General features: G+C 42.0%; 1 protein-coding gene across 1 annotated transcript in view; it reads left to right on the top strand.

Annotated features, from left to right (window-relative positions):
- TSHR (thyroid stimulating hormone receptor) overlaps window positions 1-14,152 on the top strand; it is a 64,516-nt gene that overhangs the window by 33,253 nt on the left and 17,111 nt on the right. The window contains exons 4-7 of the mRNA XM_056851481.1: window positions 2,016-2,090; window positions 3,436-3,510; window positions 4,922-4,999; window positions 6,302-6,370. Coding sequence (XP_056707459.1) covers window positions 2,016-2,090; window positions 3,436-3,510; window positions 4,922-4,999; window positions 6,302-6,370 — 297 coding nt within the window. The remainder of the gene's footprint in view (window positions 1-2,015; window positions 2,091-3,435; window positions 3,511-4,921; window positions 5,000-6,301; window positions 6,371-14,152) is intronic.

Below are 14,152 nucleotides of genomic sequence, written 5' to 3'. Positions count from 1 at the left end.
GCAAGTCTAGGATTGCATTGTGATCACCATAAGCATAGATGGTTCTGAAATGGGATTAGGCAGATTCATGGAAGATTAGGTCCATCAATAGCTGTTAGCTATTATGATTGCAGGGACAGAAAAGCAATTTATAAATTAGCTAAATAATAAGAATAAAATAGTTATATGCATGTAAAGAACAGACAACCTCACTTGCGATGGGTTGACTCAATCAAGGAAGCCAGCAAGGCTGTCACTGAATAATAAAAATACCATATAAAAATATATAAAAACATATATGAAAATATATAAAAACATATCAATAAATCATAAACACATAAAATCAGTTGTTAAAAAGGCCCTGAAGATAACAAAATACAGCATCAGTAATTCAATGGTGCTTCACTTGTGATATCAGGCTACAGTAGGGGTTGCGATAGTTTGAACAGGATGCAGGGCCCATAGATGAAGTGGAGGCATTCCAGGCTGGGTGGAGTAGGTGATGGGACATTTTGGAGGTCATTAATTCATAGGGTCACCATAACCCAAAAGTGACTTGATTGCCACATAACACAGACAAAGAACAGACATCAAAAAGTTCAGTAAGGTTAGAGAAATGTAAAGATGGTTCCTGAACATTTTTGAACGCTGAACAATTTTAGCCTTTGAAGTAAGTCCTTTTTTATTTTAAAGAACTTTCTTTCCCCCTAATTTGTTATAAAGCTGTTGCTGTGTGCTTTATTCTGCATTATTCTGTACATACACATTGACATTTGAACAACACTCCCCCAGGCATATATACCTTAAAGGGAAATCCAGATCACCTGATCATTGGACCACTAAGCTGATGCTGGTAATGGACTGATTTGTTCTGTAATATTGAGACCATTGGATTGGAAACCATTATGTTTCTGGAAAGGATTTCCTTCAGCACAGTGTGTCTGTCTTCCCTTCCCCCTCCCATTGCAGCCCAAACGTCGGACAGAAGGTCCCCAGTCATCCCCCCTGTCTGTGTGGAACTCCTCTGGTGGATCCAAGATATTGCATATTAATATTGCTTGTCTCAGTTTTCCTTTTGCAGGTGCTTGATTATACTAAGTAGGATGTCCAACCCAAAGTCCGCACACGCCACCCTAGCGGTTAGCTTGCACGAAAACTTAACTTTAATTGGGAAAAGGTTTCATACTTCATACCAGATAGCTGGAAAGGTACCAGCTTGGTCTAATTATAATTATGAGGAGAAAGGGTGTTTAGAAATGTGAGTGCTTTCCTGAATTCCCTTTAAACTTTCTTCAGCTCATTACTGTTAGATGTTGCTAGCTTCTGTTTAATAGGCTCTAGAGCCAAGGTTCAAGATTGGCTTGGGAATAATTGTATACTTCCTGCTGTACGTTTATGTTACATTATATTTTAGAAGTCCTACTCCTAGAAATCTTACTTTTAGAAGTCTTATTTCTAAAACAGTGTTTACTAGGAACCATCTTAAATTTCATTTAAATTTTGTCCAAGACTGGCTGTAAGATGAAATTCTGAAAGATGAAATTCCAGGCAATATATTTTGTTGTTTTCAATATATTTTGTTGTTTTCAATATATTTTGTTGTTTTCTATGTTAATTATATTTTACTTCCTCCTGACCTATTCATAAATAAAATCTTTTGCACAATCTTCAAAACCTGTCTCTATGCTGATTAAATATGTTTTTGTCTAACTTCTGTGATTTAATCTTAACGGCTAACCTTTACAGAACAAGCAGGAGAAAGTTGTACATCTTGTCCATTATATAAACCTATTAGGCTCCAGAAGTAAATTCAGTCGGATGATAATGTAATCGTACCAGTCTTTTTTGACTAAGGTTATATGCCATTTATTATGTGCTAACAAGCCCTAGGACTGATGAGAGCCACTTGTAAGGAAGTATTCGTGTTTCTTAGAACCATGTGGCTTATATTTGTGTGTGTATGTTTATTTTATTTTGAGAAGAATGAGAACACAAATGTTAATGCTTTTCTGATTTTCTTTTTAATATTTGAACAGAGAAATTCGAAATGCTAGAAACCTCAGTTACATACATCCTGATGCCTTTAAGAATCTCCCACAGCTAAAAAACCTGTAAGTACCTGAACCAAACCTGTTTGCACCTTCTTATACCAGTAGAATTTCTGCTACTGTGTAAAGGGTCTGCACTCTTTTGGCATTAAAGAGCCAGACTATGTCAAAATTCAGACCAAGGTATTAACAAAGGGCTTGGGGAGGGAAAGTTCATTTGCATAACTGAAAACAGACAATTTAACCTTGCTGATAACTGGCATGTTGCTTAATTTATACAGCCCAAACACTGGTTGTTGTGGGTCTGCTATAAGAAGTTCTTACAATAAATAAATATGCACAGGAGGACCTTGCCTGATTTGTGCTAGTGCACTAGCTTAAATTTGCACATTATTTGGACTTGGATTACTGGCAACTGTTGACTTCTGTTTTTATTTTCTGTCAAGCATCTCTTGGAAGCCTTTTAGTCCCATAAAAATCATGGCCTGGCATTCCCTAAACATCCTGGTTATTCTAGCATGCCACCACCACCACCCATTTCCTTTTTTAAAAAAGCCATAAATGTGCCATACTGAGACACATCTGACGCTAGAGTAGGGTTGCCAACTCTGTGTTGCGATATTCTGGGATATTTCAGGGAGGGAGCCTGGGGAACACAGGGCTTGAGGAGAGGAGGGACTTCAGTGGGGTATAATGCCATAGAATCCACCCTCCAGAAAAGCCATTTTCTGCAGGGGAACTGATCACTATAGTCTGGAAATCAGTTGTAATTCCAGGATATCTCCTGGCCCTGCCAGGAGGTTAGCAACTCTACTCTAGAGCCATACATTGGAGACTGTTTTGTTTTGTTTTGTTTTTGCCGTCAAGTCACTTCTAACTTACAGCAACCCCTGGTGGGGTGTTCAAGGCAATAGACTTTCAGAGGTGGTTTGCCATTGCCTGCTTCCGTGTCATGACCCTGCCTCTGTGCCACAACTCCCATCCAGGGCCATAACCGGGGGGGGGGGGGTGCAAGGGGGGCAGCCGCCTCCCCCACTGTGGCATGCAGAGAGGGCAACAGAACTGCCTCTCCTACCCCGCCCGCTCCTTCTGTAGGAGAGGCAGTTCTGCCGCCCTCTCTGCATGCCCCCCTTGCACACACACACACACACACACACCAGCTATAGCCCTGCTCCCACCCAAATGCTCGCCAGGGTCAACCCTGCTTAGCTTCTGAGATCTGACAAGATTAGGCTAGCCTGGGCTAGCCAGGTCATGGTGCCCCCACCCCCATATTCAGCCTGATAAAGAGTTCCAGATAACTTGAAAGTTTTCATAATGTGCAATGTTATTTCGGTTGGTCTTCAGAGGGATCATACGTGTGACCTTAGTTTTGAATTTTCTGTCTCTGTTTTGACATTTGATTTAGTGTGATCTTGAATACTGGGCTCAGAGTTTTTCCCGACCTCACCAAAATTTACTCAACAGATGTGAATTTTTTACTGTAAGTATCTACCGTGCCAAATATATCTGATGTCAAAAGGATCATCTTCTGAGACAAAAACCCCTGTTCAGTTTAAACTGTCATGACCTCCTCTGAGCTGTCTCTTGACTCCGACTCAGAAGCCCCAACTCTCTTAGAGCTCTCTCAGCCCCACCTACCTCATGGGGTGTCTATTGTGGGGAGGGGAGGGGAAGGGAAGGTGATTGTAAGCCGGTTTGAGTCTTCCTTAAGTGGTAGAGAAAGTCGGTGTATTAAAACCAACTCTTCTCCTTCTCCTTCTTCAGTTGAGGAGCCAGAAACATGGCCTGGGGAACAGCAGGGAACTCCAGGAGACGCCTGTGTTGTAGATGCTCTGGCCCATCAGTTGGAAGAGCCTGCAATTGAAACTCCTCCACCAGAACTTCCCTCTGTCCCCCAAGCTCCCAACTAAGAGATGACTCAGGACCCAACCCACAAGTCACCAGGACCTGCCTCCCCCCTGGCAGGAGCGGCAGAGGAAGTGGGCTCGTGTTGAGATAGCCCAGTGGAGACAGTGCAACCCAAGCTGCATCCCCTGGGCCGGATCTTGGTTCCAGCAGTTGCAGGATTCTAGCCTGTTAGGACTGGACAAGATGAGTCCCAGGTGGGCAACTTCCGGGGAAATGGTGATCTGAATAGGAGCACTTGTGAAGTACTCTGGGGGATTTTCCTCACTGGGGATGTTTGAAGTGGAATGCCAGGTGAGAAGGAGCATTTAGCATCCTCTCACCTTTCTGCAGGGAAACGAATTTGACAGGTGAACCTTACCAGACCTCTGCCAGGGATCTGCAGGCTCTGAAACCCTCAAGGACAGTGAGGTAAAGGCATTGCCTTCCCCAGTCATCTACACTTTATACCCAACAAGTTGGGTACTCATTTTACTGACCTCGAAAGGATGGAAGGATGGAAAGTTGAGTTAACCTTGAGCCAGCTACCTGGAACCGACTTTGTCGGGCTCAAACTCAGGTTGTGAGCAGAGCTTTGACTGCAGTACTTCAGCTTACCACTCTACGCCATGGAGCTCCTTAGGGTTGCCAGCTCTGGGTTGGGAAATACCTGGAGATTTTGGGGGTGGAGCCTGAGGAGGGTGGGGATTGGGGAGGGGAGGTACTTCAATGGGGTATGATGCCATAGAGTCTTCCTTCCAAAGTGGCCATTTTCTCTAGGTGAACTGATTTCTGTCACCTAGAGACGTTGTAATAACAGGAGATCTCCAGCTACCATCCAGCTGGAAACCCTAGGGCTCCTAGAGTACATTGCAATAGTCTAAATGCATATGAATCTAAAAAGCAGGCATATTTATGCAGATACATAAGTTTAGGGTTGCATTCAAATTTAAATCATGTAGTTGAATTTTATTGTAATGCTGAATCTTTTTTTCTCTTTTCCACAGCGAAATTGCTGATAATCCTCATATTAATTCACTGCCTCCGAATGGATTCCAGGGGCTGTGCAATGAATCCCTTACGCTGTACGTCAGTCTTTCACACTTAACTTTTTTTCTCTCTGCTCCATTCAGTTTTGTGCATCCCAAAGCAATAGTTCAGCCTAAATTGGTAATGCCAATAAGACAAAGTGATTGCAAAGGGACAAGGTGACAAAAATGTCAGAACAGCTGCTGCATCCTCATCTCAAGAAAGTATCCTTGTACATTTACCTGTGAAATAAGCAATAGTGAGGGCTGTTGTCCTTTTCATACCAGGATTCACTTACAAATAAATCATCAATGAGATAATATTATAATTCAGATTTCCTTAAATTTATTATTTGCTGCTCCTTAAAAAATTTTTAATTTCCCTCTTTGTTGAACTAAGATGTAAACTAATGCCTTGGCTCATACAATGCAGGTTTTGCAGTTCTTCCAAGTTTTCATCTCCATCCATTTCTATCTAGATTCTGTGAGGGACGAAATATTTACCTCTTTAGATTTTAGGTATGGCAACCCCTGGTGGGGTTTTCAAGGCAAGGGACATTCAGAGATGGTTTGCCATTGCCTGCCTCCACGTCATGTCCCTGGCAACTCCTGGTGGGGTCTTCAAGGCAAGAGATGTTCAGGGGAAGTTTGCCATTGCCTGCCTCTGCATCACACCCCTGGTATTCCTTGGAGGTCTCCCATCTGAATACTTGCCAGGGTCAACCCTGCTTAGCTTCTGAGATCTGATAAGATCAGGCTAGCCTGGGCTATCCAGGATAGGGCAAGGTGATGCCAGACCGACAGACAGGTAAAAAGCTCTGGTGTGGTCCTGTTTGATCAGTTTAAATTAAGGAGAAAACCTGATGTGATTAATAATTCACCTGTCCTCAGCAACATAGAATAATTTGCCTGTCATCAGCAACTTGTTGATGGGCAATGGATTCAGGACAGACACAATGAAGCACTTTGTTACTCAACAATTAATTTGTGAAATTCGCTGCCAATGGATCTAATGATGGCTTTAAAGTGGGATTTAACAGGTGCGTGGAGGATCAGTTCATCAGTTGTCCTGGTGACAAAAGGGAATTTGCACATTCAGACATACATTCAGGCACATTCAGGCACAGATAAGATGAAAGGGGGGGTTGTGTGGGGCTGGGGGGCTCCTTGGGACACCCTATCCAGAACAAAATCCCGCGTGACCCTGCCGGTTCCCACAACACAGGATGCAGGAGTTGTAGAGAAAAAGGGGACAGTGGTAAACATTTCTTCCACAAGCTTATTCTTTTCAGCAAAGGCTTGAATCCAACATGCACAGCCTAAACCTTGAACTTACTTTTGTTTTTGTTTTTTTTATAGAAAACTCTACAATAATGGTTTCACAAAGATACCGGCCCATGCATTCAATGGGACAAAGCTGGATTCTGTGTAAGTAATGTGCTTGAAAATATATTTGTAATCTTATTAGGTACATAAGAACATAAGAAAAACCATGCTGGATCAGACCAAGGCCCATCAAGTCCAGCAGTCTGTTCACACAGTGGCCAACCAGGTGCCTCTAGGAAGCCCACAAATAAGACGGCTGCAGCAGCATCCTGCCTGTGTTCCACATCATCTCAGTGGAAGAGCATCTCATAATCCCACTCTAAAGCATTTTGGAAGATGTGGAAGTAGAAAAGAACCAGTAACTTGCAACACCGAGGTTGTAGACCTCAAGGTTATGGGTGAAGGCTTCACACCTACCAGTATATCCTGGTGGGATCCTACAGTGGCAAAAGTGTCCATGACCATTAAGGTTGTTAACAGTCATGTCTCTTAAGCAGGGAGGGAGCTTCATAAACTTCATCAGATACTTGTTGTGGGAAGTACAAGAAATAATGGGGTTAAAAAATCTTTGGCTAGGCACTGAGGAGCACTTTCTGATTGTAAGTAATGGTGGGGCAGTAGAAGAACTTCCAGTGGTTCTGTAGTCCTGGAGCTCTTTAAGGGTAATCCAAACATACATGTGCTTAGAGTGGTTTTGTATAGAATCAATATTGATTGAAGGACATCTTTATCGTATACCATATTGCTATACAGTTTAAAGAAACACAAAAAGTGAGGGAACACAATAATACATCACTGAAAAAGTGTTATCTGTGGCTTGTCCATCAAAACTCTTCAGTGGATGCAAGCCTGTATCTAGATGAATAGATGTAAAGAGGGAGAATGAATGAAAACCTATTCCAATAAAAATAGAAATGCAGTCAAAAAGATGTATACCAAAAGTCTTACTGAGGACTAAAGAAGTTCCTACATATCAAAAGGAGGGTGAGAGATTCAAAACAGATAAAAGGAAGTTTTTTTCACACAATGCATAGTTAAATTGTGGAGCTCCCTGCCGCAGGATGTGGTGATGGCTGCCAGCTTGGAGGGCTTTAAGAGGGGAGTGGACATATTCATGGAGGAGAGGGGTATTCATGGCTGTTAGTTAGAATGGATATTAGTCATGCTGCATACCTATTCTCTCTAGTATCAGAGGAGCATGCCTATTATTTTGGGTGCAGTGGAACACAGGCAGGATGGTGCTGCTGCATTCGTCTTGTTACTGGCTTCCTAGAGGCACCTGGTTGGCCACTGTGTGAACAGACTGCTGGACTTGATGGACCTTGGTCTGATCAAGATTTGTTTCTGAATTAGACTGCAGTCATGCAATGCCATAAAGACACACGTGTATGCATAAGCGTACTGTGACTCCTTTCTGCTGAAACAGACCACATGCAGGCTTCACACAAATCCTTTTAAATCTTTCTGCAGTGATGGAATTAAATAGCTTAGAATTTTATTGCATACTCTTTAAAACAAAACTGCCACACCTCGTCTGCCTTTAGGTTCGCCACGAGATAGCTGTATTTTCAAAAAGGAACTGATGTTTTTCTAGGCTTGTTCTTTTCTGGCCCCTGTAGAAACACAGTGTAATCTTTTTAAACAGAAGTTCAACACCATTCAGGCCCTGGCACCCTTTTGGTTTAAACCTGAGCAGGTAGCCTGCTGCCTCACCCCACAAATGTGTTAACCCAAACACTCTGGCTAATTGTACCCTAGCTTACAGCAAATCATACCAGATAAATAAACTATTAAGTACTACTTTCTTATCTAATGAACGCTGTTCTCTGTTGAAACAGAAATCTACCAGATCAAAATATATTCCATTATACTGTAAGGTTGTACAGGTTGAGTATCCCTTAACTGGAAATCCAAAAACCGGACTGACCCGAAAACCAGACTTTCTGGTTCTCAACTGCTTCTGATGTTTCTTTTCACCTAAAAATTGTTGTTCTTGTTTAACAGCTGATACAGGTATTCTGGTAAGATGGTTACACTTTGCTTTCTGATGGTTCATTGTACACAAAATTATTTAAAATATTGTTTACAATTACATTCAGGCTATGTGTAATAGGTGTATATAAAACATAAATGAATTTGGGTCCCATCCGCAAGATATCTCATTATGTATATGCAAACATTCCAAAATACAGAAAGATCCGAAATACGGAACACTTCTGGTCCCAAGCATTCTGGATAAGGGATACTCAACCTGCACACTGTAAGGATATACCCACACATATACAGACAATTTTGAATTCTGTAGAGCAGAATTACACTTGTAGGGGCTGTAACTCAGCAGGCGTGAGTGTATAAAAAAACCCCAAAATATGAAACTGCCTTATACATTGGTCTATAAAGGTCACTATTGTCTACTCTGACTGGCAGTGGCTCAGGCGGAGGTCTTTCACATCACCTACTGTCTGTTCCTTGCCAACTGGAGGTACCGGGGATTGAGCCTGAGACTTCTGCATGCCAGTCAGATGCTCTATCACTGAGCCACCATCCCTCCCTGTATAAAGAGAAGTGCCTTGGAGTTCTTTTATTTACCTTCAAGGATACAAACCAGCAGAAGCCCTGTCAAGACAACACTTTTGTGCAGAGTGAAGGTGTGGAAGGCAACATGGCTTGGCGCCCACTGCCCGTGCCCCAACCTCCATGCATTCATTCGATGTCAATGAATGTTCAGAATAAAACTACTGTCATGCCTAAATGCTATTGAAATGAAAGCTTCCACTAGTTTTGAGTAAGTCCCATCCCATTGATTTCAAGGGCATGGTTAGTCATGACTAGCTTTTTCTGAACTGTGCTGAATCTGCCAAGCAAAATTACACCTTTCTAAGCCAGATTTCAATGGACACATAGCAAATCCTCTTTGGATTGGGCCATTAAGAACTTGTTAAATATTGTGAGCATTTAAAACTTGAGCCCCACAAGCGTCTTTCCGTCACTCCATTATACATTCCTGTAAAAGGACTTGTGTATCTTTAGTGTTACCCGCCTAGAATAAAGACCATACAGGATTACACCCAATCTTTCCTTTCAGAAAAATAAACAGCATTGGGCCACTCAGTACTTCTCAGCTTCAGTCAAACAGACGAATTACAGTACTACCATAATTTTTTAATTTTTAATTATTTTTGTGGGAAGAGAGTAAACGTTGGCCCCAGCCAACAACCACACCATGGGCTTTTCAAGTCCCTTGATTTGCTAGAAATGCTTAAAAAATACTGTCATGCCATGTAATTCCAGGGTGAATTTTGATTAGCTTTCTGGACTTGCAGAGACACCCAACTAAAACAAACTCTTTTTTTATTTTTGTTTTTTTTAGTGTTTCTAGTTGGAGGTTCTAAGATAATTAAGCTATTCCCTGACAGCAAAATTTATTTAGGTAGGGTAACGTTAGCAGCTTGGTTTGCTTGGCTCTTGCTTAGTATCCAGCGCTTTAAAGTGCAGCGGGGGGGGGGGGGAGAAGGCCAGGGAGGGGCCTGATAGTACTGAAGAAAGAGTAGCCCGTTTTATACGTGAGAAGTAAACACAGACTTTTCCACTGACATACTATTCGAAAAGTTCTCCCCAGCTCGAGATCGTACTCCTCTACTCCATGACAGATGCTGCCGCTCAGTATTCAGACATTTTATTTTTAAACCCCTCATTGCCTGTTCTGGGTAAGAAACTCTTGAATCAGCTCTTGGCAACCCTTTTGCTTGACTTACAACGTATTCCTGTGCAGAGGTACTCCAGTCTAAACCTGTTGGAATGAATGGGCCGAGACCGGAATAACTCACAATGGGCTTTTATGCAGTGACATTTCCCCGCGGTCGCCCCCGCTGACAGCTTTGTGTTTCCCTTTGATTATGCATGCCTTCAGAGGTCGCCTCGCTCTCCCCCTGTGTTTTGCTCGCATTTTTCAGGTGCTGTTTTAGCCAGAATCTGGAAAATGCAGGCAAAACATGTGGGAAGAGCAAGGCGACCTCTGAGTGGCAGAAAAGGCATGCATTATCAACACAATGACCTGAAGCAGTCGGCCGGGATGACCGCGGGGAAACATCCCTCCATAAAAGGCCTTTAGGATGGCACTGTCAATCAATATTTTTCTCTTCTTTTGCAGTTGGTCACCACCTTAGGGACCCTGAGTGGGTTGGAAAGGCAGCATAGAAATGTTTTGAATGAGCAGTTAGGATCTTTTTAAAATCAGAAAGGGGTTTGCTGCAGCTTAAAGGCTGGCTGGAATATCTGGCTGGACCCCTCCCCGCAAGTTCCACTTGTGAAAGGGGGAACCGTTTTCACTGATTTCCATGCCCACTTCCAGCTTTCTCCCAAGCTGTTCACAGGGGTTTCTCCGCTAGCAGCATTTCAGGGGGCATTGTAGGGGGGCAGGTCGTGCTTCCACGGACAGAAATCCTTCTGTCTGTGGAAGTTAGGCATCCAAACCCTGTTGTGGTATCAGCTTTCATGGGTCAGACCCCACTTATGTGCATCTGAAGAAAAGAGTGCTGAAAAAACATAGCTGTTGTGGCTGCAACTGATTTATACTGCTACTAGGATTGCCAGGTCCATCTTTGCCATCGGTAGGAGGTTTTGGGAGGGGAACCTGAGGAGGGCAGGGTTCACAGCTGTGAACACAGAATGATATACCTTTTGCAATCCTAAAGAGAACATAGATGGGCATCATTTGCTTCCCAGTTTACAACCTCAGCACAAAACACAAGATTCAACTGAGGCCCTTCCTGTACAGATAAGCTGTTTACAGCTATGCTGGTCCAAAAGTAAAAGCCCAAAAGCCAAGAACCCAATCCGTAGGGTTGCCAGGTCCCTCTTCACAACCAGTGGGAGATTTTTGGGGCACAGCTTGAGGAGGGTGGATTTGGGGAGGGGAGGGACTTCAATGCCACAGAGTCCAATTGCCAAAGTGGACATTTTCTCCAGGTGAACTGATTTCTATCGGCTGGAGATCAGTTGTAAGAGTGGGAGATCTCCAGCTAGTACCTGGTGGTTGGCAACCCTTTTACCACCTGAGCATACTAGCAACACTCCTAGCCCTGTTAAAAGTGATGGACATGGTCCTCCTTTTCTCTGAGAGTGCCACATCATTTTATGGCTTTTTTAAAAAAATGAAAAGAATAAGGGGTTTCCTTCGCCAGCACTGAAGATCTCCTGCTACTACCTGGAGGTTAGATATACTAAACAATTGTTACGTATGCTGAATAACGTTAGTTGAGAAAAATAAACAGCACCACAGCTCAAACAACTAATGAAATGCAATGCAATTTTACAATTCTTAGAAATGTGTATTAAAATAAACATTCAAATGCAGAGAGACAAATTCCAGAGAAACTAATTCATATAACAAAAATAAGGCTTGAAATTTACAGCAGCCTAGTATTAAATAAGAGAGTCCAACAGAAAACTGGTTAATGTTCACCAAAAATTCTCCTGGCAACAGCAGTTGCTTTTCAGTCCTTCAAAATATAACAATAAATCCCAGGACTCCTAGATCAGTCGTAGAAAGTCCATGCGAAATAAAATGTAACGAACGACAAAACGCCACTTCCGGAGTCTGTGTACGTTTCGCAAACTTGCTTCATCAGTTGTACATTTGTTTGTTTAAAGACAATATTCCCACGGGTACAAAGACCTCTGAAAGAAAAATGTTACATCAAAGAAACAACAATCGCAAAAGGAGCCCAATATTTTGAAGGATTGAAAAGCAACTGCTGTTGCCAGGAGAATTTTTGGTGAACATTAACCAGTTTTCTGTTGGACTCTCTTATTTAATACTAGGCTGCTGTAAATTTCAAGCCTTATTTTTGTTATATGAATTAGTTTCTCTGGAATTTGTCTCTCTGCATTTGAATGTTTATTTTAATACAAATTTCTAAGAATTGTAAAATTGCATTTTATTTCATTAGTTGTTTGAGCTGTGGTGCTGTTTATTTTTCTCAACTACCTGGAGGTTGGCAACCCTAACTGCTACCCATCTCAATTTTCTTTTTTTTTTTCCTTTTTGTTGTTATCATAATGTACATTGTATTACCTAAACACATCCTCATTTCTGGTGCTAGACTTCTGTGCCTGTTTCTTGATAGTGCTTGCCTTCTCTGGTTCCAGGCTCTGTTCTTGTGCATTAGGTTTTAGGACACCTTCTCTTGCCCTCTTAATCTCTCCTGGATGAAAATCTACTTTCATTTCGACATACTGTTTGAGCTCTGATCCATGAAAGCTGACCATGTTTCTGGCTTGCCTGTGGCTTATATTTTTCAGCTTCTGATCCAGGGCCTCCCACCTGAGAATAGCTCTAAATTATGATTCTAAACTGCCTTGTGATTTTGATTTGGACCCTAATTCTCCTGCTGCAGTTGCTCATGTTTGTGTACCACCAGATAAGCAACAGGAAAAGACAGATGGATTGCAAAAAAATTCTAACTACAACAGATTAAACCATTTCTGGACTGTTTATTCTGGAAATACCACTTCTAGAGTTGAAAGAATTTTGGATTTCAAGACGTTCAGAACTTATTGTGCAGTTGTCCTTTTGACTTTGCCTCCTCCCTGCTTTGTTCGATCCGACACAAACCCATCCAGATTTTGGGTTTATCCTAACACGCCTACACTTTGACTGAACCTGTGTGGTTATTACTATTACGTGTGCAAATGAGAGTGAGAACAGGGATAGCTGTTTACATGTGAATTCTAAGCCACACGTCCTTAGATACGGGATCATCCCACTCCAATTAACGGAAGTATTTTGAATCACATGAAACTGCACAACTTGTGCGTATCTGGTTACACTTATTTTGTTTTGCATGGTTTGAAATGTCTGAAAAGCTGCTGAGACTAAATGGTAAGCGTGATTGGAAAGTCATTGGTTTGAATTTTGTCCGCTGTGAACAGAAGGCATTAGTGCAAATTATGTTTTGCCTGCATTTTCAGGGACCTGTTTTATCTCGAATTTGATAGCAAGGGCAAAACATGGGGAAATGCAGGGGGAGAGCAGGGCAACCTCTGACAGTTGGAAGGGTGACCACAAAGGAAACAGCCATGCATAAAAAGCCAATGAAGACGGTTGACTTTGTTGTATTTTCTTGTGGAGAGCAGGAGGGGACGCCATAGCACATTTTGGGCATTCTTTCCAAATGTTGTGGAAGATGTGGGCAGGTGATACTTTATGCCAAAATAAAGTGAATTTGAACTTGTAACCTCAAAGAAAAATAGAATGCTATTTTAAATCCAATCCCCTTTATATATTCAAAAAAATTTTTAATTTCAGATGAAAGGCACAGAACAATACCAGAGGCTTTTCAGAGTATTAACACCTGTTATAAGATTTACAGTGCCGCTAGAAAAGATCAACTGTATCCATTTCAGAGCTGTTTTTTCCATTTATTTATGTAGTCATTTGACAGACTTTATATAAGGAAGGGCTTCTTGAGCCAGCCAAAAGAGGATAACGTGCTCAGCGTGCATGCATGCTCAGGCGAGGGAGCACTACGTTCATGCTTAAAATGTTCTACTTCTCTATCATCTCACATCCCTACAGCCAGTATAGCCTCTTCCAAAGGAACCCAGCAAAGACTTCTCCGTCATTTGGCTCCCTGTTATGGCTGCTGACTTATCTGCAAGTGACAGTAATTGACAGTAGAGGTGGTAAATGGCCAAATCTTTTATGTGGGGGATTTCTTTCTATTCCAGGCCAAGGTTTTAGATCATTACTATACTTTTTGAGGTTGGTAATGCTTTATCTGAAGGCTGTGATCTTTAAATTGAGTAGTTGGTGTGGTGATTAACAATGCAGTTCTATGGACTCTAGAAACAACATCGCTTCTCAGCCTATCGGCTAAGATC

The sequence above is a fragment of the Euleptes europaea genome, chromosome 6, assembly GCF_029931775.1.
Source record: "Euleptes europaea isolate rEulEur1 chromosome 6, rEulEur1.hap1, whole genome shotgun sequence".
Lineage (NCBI taxonomy): Eukaryota > Metazoa > Chordata > Lepidosauria > Squamata > Sphaerodactylidae > Euleptes > Euleptes europaea.
The sequence above is the reverse complement of the archived record's forward strand: the minus strand, read 5'-3'. Positions and strand labels throughout refer to the sequence as shown.